This window comes from Chroicocephalus ridibundus, chromosome 3, assembly GCF_963924245.1.
Source record: "Chroicocephalus ridibundus chromosome 3, bChrRid1.1, whole genome shotgun sequence".
Taxonomy (NCBI): domain Eukaryota; kingdom Metazoa; phylum Chordata; class Aves; order Charadriiformes; family Laridae; genus Chroicocephalus; species Chroicocephalus ridibundus.
The window spans coordinates 105,183,737-105,192,638 of NC_086286.1; the positions used below are offsets into that span (position 1 = coordinate 105,183,737).

The 8,902-nt window shown below is 41.6% G+C and overlaps 1 protein-coding gene across 2 annotated transcripts in view; it reads left to right on the top strand.

Moving 5' to 3' along the window:
• Positions 1-8,902, top strand: part of CSMD1 (CUB and Sushi multiple domains 1) — a 1,197,532-nt gene that overhangs the window by 1,021,476 nt on the left and 167,154 nt on the right. For both annotated transcript variants that reach the window (XM_063330346.1, XM_063330347.1), the window contains exon 37: positions 7,718-7,822. In XM_063330346.1, coding sequence (XP_063186416.1) covers positions 7,718-7,822 — 105 coding nt within the window. The remainder of the gene's footprint in view (positions 1-7,717; positions 7,823-8,902) is intronic.

Below are 8,902 nucleotides of genomic sequence, written 5' to 3' on the forward strand. Positions count from 1 at the left end.
ACTTTCTTATTCTATACTACAAGTGTGTCATCATGCTTTAGCTTAAAAGCCTTCCTAATTTCCAGGTAAACTGAAAAAGACATTTTTTTGTACTAGAAATATTTCACTGGAGATAGAGTAGTGCAGCTCTATTGTGGATTTATCTCTTTTGTATAATGAATGTCAGTCCGAGTGAAGAATTATTTTGTGCATGGGAAAGGACTAGTGAAGAATATTTAAACATGACATGAAATCTGCTGTTCTCAAAACTGAACCAGTAATATGACATTGAAACTGAATTCCAGGCATATTGTCACAGGTGGTAAAATTCAGAAGGTATCATTTCTCTCTTACTAAATCTTGTACAATACCATTGTCTTCTGATTCACTCTCTGTGAATTTAGCTGTCTTCTAAATATGCATTCAAGATGCACAGATGTACAACTAACCTGTGCTGCTAAACTATGTCACAGAGTTGATTTGGAAAGGTGAATTCACTGGAGTCTATTTCTTAAGAAGTTTTTCCAAAGATAGATGACTATGCTATTTGGTTGAGTCAGAGGGAGAGAACAGGGGAGTCCAGCAGCTCCCTGGGGGTTGGGGTGCCAGGAGGAACGGGGGCTCCCTGGGACAGCTGGGCAGGGCCGGGCAGGCAGGGCCCGTCCCACCACCCCAGACAGGAGCAGGGCAGCTGGGGGGACATGAGGACACCCCAGTCCTGGGCATCAGGTGTCTCTCTGTGGACCCACGTCCCAGCCTGGCCTCAGCCTGTCCCGGTCCATGGGTGTGCCCAGGTCAGTGGACCCATGCCCAGTCAGGGCAGGGCTGTACGGAGCTGGAGTCTGGCCCTGCTGCGGCATCACTGGGGTAGGGGCTGACAGCCCCAGGGGGTGACATGGGTCCTGGGCTATGGGCAGGGTGGGGGCAGGCCGCAGGGCAGGCTGGGCGGGGCCAGTAAAGGCTGTCTGCTAGAGCAATCTGGGCCCTTATATGTTGTCCTTTTTGGGTTAATCCTGTGGGTCATCTTTTATCAGTCAATGGCAGAAATATCATGTCTTTTTTCTTCTTTTTATGCTATAGTAATGCTTGTGATGTGAGGATGCTGTTTTAGGGGAAAGTGATAGGGGCTTCATAAACAAAGTAGAGCAAAAATCCTGCCGTATAAAGAGACCTTGTGCTGCTGTCTTCCTGGTGGCAGCATACCTGGATTTTTGGACAGCCATCTTGAAAAGAAACTGCTGTGGATAGGACTTACGTGTCGAATGCCAAGAGGGGTTCTCTCCAAGCATGCTCTTGTGGCACGTGATGGACTAGTGAACCAGTTAGTTTCTTGTGACTAATATTAATAGGTGATCCCTTTTGGTGGGCGAACTGATTCTTTTTTAGAGCAAGTTTTCCAGATTACACTAGGCAGTGTCAAGACATTCAGACTAGTTGGAAAACTGCCAATTATTTTTGCCCTCAGTATTACTGGTTCATCAAAGTAGTGCTCGTGGCTCATAAGGAAATAAAAATAACATTGTCTTTAAAAGGCAACCATCAAAATAGTTACTCAGTCTTTTACAACAGTTGCTGTACCATTTACAGAATATATATAACTATAGCAGATTTTTGATTAATGAATGAAGCTTAGTTGCCTTACCAAATGCTTGAATGAAACAGGTTCATTAATGAGAGAGAGTTAATTCTTTTCATAGTATTACTGATCAATTTTATGAGTAGACATGTTTTCAAGTTTACATAATAAAGTTATATCTGGAATACTTTAATAAAATTAAGGTACTGTTTGCACAGATAGACTCTTAATTCTCTCAGTTGGGAAGGTCACAGCTTTTACAAACAGGATAGATTTTACTTGCTATATTCTGAAGTAAAAAAAAAAAAAGGAAGAGAAAAGGCATAACTGGAATTGATTTTTCTCCTGCAGAGGAACTATACTTCATTTTTCATTTGGAAAAGTGATACAAGTTCCTTGTTTTTCTGTAGCCATCCTGCTTTCAAAAAGGAGGTGAATTTATTTTAAAATATGATGTTAAAGAAAAAAAAAAGAAATTCATTAAATGATAATCAGGTTATATGCGTGTTAAGTTTACCAAGTGTCTGATCTTCTATGCTTGACCGTAACAGCTGTAGACTCGTATTTTCCACTTCCTCAGTCCCAATATGGAAGGGCAGGCCACTCAAGAGGACTACAAAGAAGTAGTGAAGCTATGTAGGGAAAAAATCAGGAGGGCCAAAGCCCAGCTAGAACTAAACCTGGCTTCTGTTGTCAAGGACAATAAAAAAAGTTTCTACAAATATATTAGCAATAAGAAGAGGACTAAGGATTATCTCTGTCCTCTAGTAGATGGGGCCGGCAACATAGTGACCAAGGATGAGGAAAAGGCTGAGGTACTTAATGAAGTCTTTGCCTCAGTCTTCAGCAGTAGGACCAGCTGTTCCCTGAGTACCCAGACCCCTGAGCTAGAAGACAGGGATGGGGAGCAGAACGAAGCCCCTGTAATCCAAAGGGAAACGGTGAGGGACCTGCTTCAGCACCTGGAGGTGCACAAATCTATGGGGCCGGATGGGATCCACCCAAGGGTATTGAAAGAGCTGGTGGAAGTGCTCGCCAGGCCACTTTGCATCATTTACGAGCAGTCCTGGACAACCGGGGTGGTCCCAGCTGACTGGAGGTTAGCAAATGTGACACCCATCCACAAGAAGGGCCGGAAGGAGGACCCGGGGAACTACAGGCCAGTCAGTCTGACCTCGGTGCCTGGGAAGGTCATGGAACAGATCCTCCTCAGTGCCATTACACGGCACATGCAGGAGAACAGGGTGATCAGGCCCAGTCAGCATGGGTTTGTGAAGGGCAGGTCATGCCTATCAAACCTAATATCCTTCTATGATAAGGTGACCCACTTAGTGGATGAGGGAAAAGCTGTGGATGTTATCTACTTGGATTTTTGCAAAGCTTTTGACACTGTTTCCCACAGCATTCTCCTGGAGAAACTGGCTGGTTATGGCCTGGACAGGTGTACTCTTCGTTGGGTAAAAAACTGGCTGGATGGCCGTGCCCAGAGAGTGGTGGTAAATGGAGTTAAATCCAGTTGGTGTCCAGTCACAAGTGGTGTCCCCCAGGGCTCGGTGCTGGGGCCAGTTCTCTTTAATATCTTTATCAATGATCTGGATAAAGGGATTGAATGCACCCTCAGTAAGTTCGCAGATGACACTAAACTGGGCGGGTGTGTTGATCTGCTTGAGGGTAGGTTGGCTCTGCAGGGAGATCTGGACAGGCTGGACCGATGGGCTAAAGCCAACAGTATGAGGTTCAACAAGGCCACGTGCCGGATCCTGCACTTGGGACACAACAACCCCATGCAGCGCTAGAGGATTGGGGCGGAGTGGCTCGAAAGCTGCCCATCAGAAAAGGACTTGGGGGTGTTGGTTGACAGCCGGCTGAATATGAGCCAGCAGTGTGCCCAGGTGGCCAAGAAGGCCAACAGCATCCTAGCCTGTATCAGGAATAGTGTGGTGAGCCGGACTAGGGAAGTGATCATCCCCCTGTACTCGGCACTGGTGAGGCCCCACCTCGAGTACTGCGTTCAGTTTTGGGCCCCTCGCTACAAGAGGGACATTGAGGTGTTGAAGCGTGTCCAGAGAAGGGCTACAAAGCTGGTGAGGGGGCCTGGAGGACAAACCTTATGAGGACCGACTGAGGGAGCTGGGGTTGTTTAGCCTGGAGAAGAGGAGGCTGAGGGGAGACCTCATCACCCTCTACAACTACCTGAAAGGAGGTTGTAGAGAGATGGGGGCTGACCTCTTCTCCCTGGTGACAAGTGATAGCACAAGAGGAAGCGGGTTCAAGTTACGTCAGGGGAGGTTTAGATTGGATATTAGGAAACATTTTTTCACTGAAAGGGTTATTAAACATTGGAATAGGCTGCCCAGGGAGGTGGTGGATTCACCATCCCTGGAGGTGTTTAAGAAAAGGGTAGATGGGGCACTTAGGGACATGGTTTAGAAGTGGCTCTTGTCAGGGTAGGTTAATGGTTGGACTCGATGATCTTAAAGGTCCCTTCCAACCTCAGCAATTCTATGATTCTATGATCTTCCTTCCAAGAATATTTTTCTCTTCTAAAGCCTGCATTTATTGTAAGTCTACAAAACTGTCAACTGAATTTAGAGATACTCTGTTCTTATAGGTCAGTAATGGGAATTCCTATATGAAGCCTGTCCCTTAAACCAAAAATGCAGTAAGTCTTATAAAACTTGGATAACGGTCAGGCATCCCATGATTATTTGTAAATATACTGTGCTTGCAATTGTGTCACAGAATGGAATTATGAGAGAGTGGAAATTCCTTGGATGAAAGGACAGAAAGGCTTTCATCAATATGCCAAAGTGAAGTCTGTCCTGGACTCCTTAGTGAAGGTAATACACACAGTAGCTGTGTGAGAGGATATTCTTGGCAAACACATTGTTTTTTCTTGTATTAAGTCTGAACTTAAGTGAGAGATCATTTTACCTAATACGCAGAAATGAACAAAAAAAGTGGAAACAAGCCAAAAAAAGCATTAGTATTTTAGAATTGCTTGTTTGGGACTGGTGCTTCACTTGACTATGGTATATTCAAACTGAAAAAAAAGTAGCTACAGATCCATCTAAAATTGGAAAGGCAGATGACACCAGACATTCTTCTACATGCATATATGTAACTAAATATGTGTATATATGTGTATAGACGTATTCAGGGAGAGTATACAAATACAATAGTCGTTGATGTTGACATCTGGAGAATACACTCTTATGACAATAGTTAAATCTAGAAATAAAATAGGTAAGAATGTGGTCCATACTCTATGTTTGTGCTAACCCAAGAAATGCCTCAAATGACCATTAATCTCCATTCTTGGTCTAGAAATTTCTTGGATACCTAGATAACCTTTCACACATGCAGTGTGGTGTTCCCCTCTGAAATGAGATACATTGCTCCTGGTTGTCACTGCTAACACTTGAAAGGGATAGTGGACATAAATTTCTACAGTAATATGATTAAATCTTCATTCAAGCAGAAAACTTATCCACATTCCATTGTAAGCCTTTAGGGAGGCACACACTCAGTTACTGCCTCCTAGGAGAGTTCCATTTTTTCCAGATTATAGATTCTCAGTCAGGAGGCTAACAAGTTGATCAGACTCTGGTATCCTAACATGATATCCATCTAAATGAGTGTTAGGTGTCTACCATGGAGATACCTACACCTGAGCTATTCTTCCTGAAATTTGCTCCTGCCCTTTAAGTGCTGTTTCTCTCTCTTGACAATAAAGGAAGTACAAAACAACTAGGACAGTGTGGACACTACATCTGGTCGCCACACTAAAATGTGTCTTCCATACTTCATACACCCAATCCCAGAAGAAGCGGATGCTGGCAAGTGATCAATAAAATTTCAGTTAGATTATAGTATCATAGAACAGCCCAGGTTGGAAGAAACCTCGAAAGATCATCTAGGCCAACCTTTTGTGGGAAAGGGAGCCTAGATGAGATTGTCCAGCACTCTGTCCAATTGCATCTCGAAAACCTCCAGTGATGGGGACTCTACCACCTCCCTGGGGAGGTTGTTCCAGCGATTGACTGTTCTTACTGTAAAAAATTTCTTTCTAATGTCAACATGAAACCTCTCCTAGTGCAACTTGGACCTGGAATACTGTGATGAGGTCCTCCTCTGAGCTGTCTCTCCTCCAGTGAGAATACACCTAACTCCTTCATCCTTTCTAAATTAGGGCAGATTTTGGAGCCTTTGATTTTCATGGCCCTCCTTTGGACCCTCTCCAGTCTGTCTGTGTTTTTGTTGAATTGTGGGGACCAGAGCTGGACACAGTATTTCAGGTGCGGCCTGACAAGCACTGAGTAGAGTGGGATGATCACATCTCTGTCTCTGCTAGTCATGCCCCTCTGGATGCAGCCCAGGATCCGATTTGTCTTCATTGCTGCAGCACTGCACTCATGTTCAGCTTGTTGTCCACTGGGACCCCCAGGTCCCTTTCAGCTAGGCTGCTCCACACCCACACAGATTGTAGCCTGTACTGGGCTCTTTGATTATTCTGACCCAGGTGCAGAACTTTGCACTTGAGTTTGTTAAACTTCATACTGTTCTTCCTAGTCCACTCTTTCAGCCTGTCCAGGTCTCTCTGTAAGACGGCTGACATGTCAACCTCACCACCCAGTTTAGTGTCATCAGAAAACTTGGTGAGGGTGCTTTCAACCCCACCATCCAGGTCATTTATGAAGATGCTGAAACAGTCTGGCGACCAGTATAGATCCCTGGGGGGCCCCACTTGTGACAGTCTCACAGCTTGAACTCTGCAATTGAATGTGTCCATTAGGAGAGTTAAAAACTCTAGCCTCGTTTATTTCTCACAGTACAATAGGATATAATTTCTCATCTTATCAAATATCACCCTCTAAGGAAGTAAAAGACTAGTGTTAAATGTTACCACATCTTACAGAGATCTTACAAACAAAACTGCCAGAAGAGCAATTTTCATCGATGAGAGTATAATCATTCTGAGTCAGCATCCTCACTCTTAGAGAACAGACACCTTAAACATCCTTAAATGTATTCCAAATTCTGTATGGATACTGTGAAAAGTCCTCCCTCTAGGAAGATGTTTCACTGTTTTTTCTGTTCCATGGTAAGTGTTGTGTGATGTGAATGCTTTGTATTGTCTGCGAATTTCCATACTTGGAGCTTCCATGTCAGACAGTAAAACCTTCTGTAAAAGCCAACGTGTCATCTTTTAGCTCCTCACCATGTATATCAAGATTTTGCTTAATACAGTTTTAAAGTATTTACCATTTCCTAGTTTAGACTGCAGACTTATGAAGATAATCTTTTCCAGCATTTCTTTGTAAGCCCAAGTTTCAAGCTCTTACCTAGGCTGCTCACAGTTACTATAGAAACAGCAAATGCCCCACAGGAAATGAAAATATTTCTTATGCAACCGTCATTGACGTTCATTAGCTACTTGATACTGTCTTTTAAGGGTAATCATAGAAAATGACGTAATTTTTAGCCTCAGTAGATGCTGCAGCTTTAGACTGTAGAATGTGAGTTACATCGTGGTCATGTGGTAACAGGGTGTCCAGGGTTAGTGATAAGCTTGTTGTGTAGTGCGCACTTAAGTCAGTGACACACATTTTTATTATAGTTATTTGAATTAGATAAAGCTAGTATGTCTTTTTTTTTTTTTTTAATGTGTTGCACCTGCTTCTTCATATCCTGTCATACCCTCAGAATTAGGGTAAGTGGTTGAAATATTATTGTGGGAAGCAAGTTTGGAGTGGACACAGAGAAAAAATCTGGACTGCTCTGTTCTGTACTAAAGGTTTTTTATACATGTGGAAAGAAGTCAAATGGCAGTTGAGCTTGTTCTCATAATTGAATCCTTTACTTACATGATTTTTTTCTGCTTACTCCTCTTTTTTCTATACAAGTCAATAAAGTTTCATCTGAACATGAGGTGATCTTGTTTGATTGTACTTACATCGCCTTTTAGTATCATGACTTGTAATCAAAATTTTCTTGCAGCATCAGGAGAAAACAAGGCAGAAAATAGCAGAATGTTTGAGATTTCTATGTGCATAATGAGAAGAAAATGAACCTGTCTGATTCAGTCGGTTATGTCTTTTCAATATAAAACTCTGATATATCAGCATGCTACAGTTTATTCCATAACTTCTATTTTTCCAGGTACAACTGTGCCAGCACTGTTGAATAGCACCTCCAATCAGCTTTACCTGCATTTTCACTCCGACATTAGTGTGGCAGCAGCTGGTTTTCACCTGGAATACAAAAGTAAGACTGCTGGCTTTTTGAAACTGTCTCAGGAAAAAGCATGCATATGGAAAGGGAAAGAGAGAATTTATATTGTTCTTTGAGGTTTTGGGTTTTTTGTGTAGTCTTCCCTGACTACCAAAGTCTACCTGGCGTGAACCTGATATAAGTGGTATCTATTAAACTGAAACTTTAAATGAAGTGTAATTTGAAATTTCTGAAAACCAGCTTTCACAAATTAGCGGCATATAACAAATCCACCTGGCAATTCAGAACGTTTTGTAAATGTGGGATTTAATTATGGTGTGGGTTCTTTTTCAACTTATTTCAGCTTAGTTCTGAAATTTAGGTAACAAAAAAAGTAAGAATTAGTTTCACTGCTTGAAAATAGATAAAACCTGAGCAGATAACACATTTTTTTCCTATTTATATGTATGTGTATTTCATCCTTGCTGTTCTTTCCTTTCCTTCAAATTCTTTTCCCTCAACAAATTGCTGTAATTGAAAAAAAACCACATTACAATCCCAGAGCTACAAGAAAACACTACGGTTATCTTCGTAAATCACTGGTGGTATGAGCACAATAACCTAAGAAGTTTAATAGCAGATTCTGCTATATATAAACTTTTTATATGTTTTGTGAGCAGCTTGTTTCTAAAATACGAGGTTTAGTGTTATAAACATCAATGGATTATCTCACATGATCATATTTAATTCAAACATGCATGTTTGTTTTACTACCTCTGTCAAAAACTTAAAGTACTCTAATACAATAGTAATTGCAGCACATGTGCTTGCATAGTATTGCTTTTAACTGGAAATAGTTATTGCTAAGAATATTCTAGTCTTTAAAATAATAATGTGATGACAAGTTAGCGGTCTGATGAATGCTTTGATGAAGGTCACAAAGTAAATCCTCTTTAATTTTTGAAAATGAACATGCTCTATTTTCATACAAAGGCCATTCGAGAGTGTTCTTGAAAATGGAGTTCATTTTTGTATATTTTGAATATAAAATATAAATATGTACAGAATTTTGAAAGACTAGATTTTCAGCTCATAACAAATATTTTAAACTAAACATAATCCACAAGATAGTCT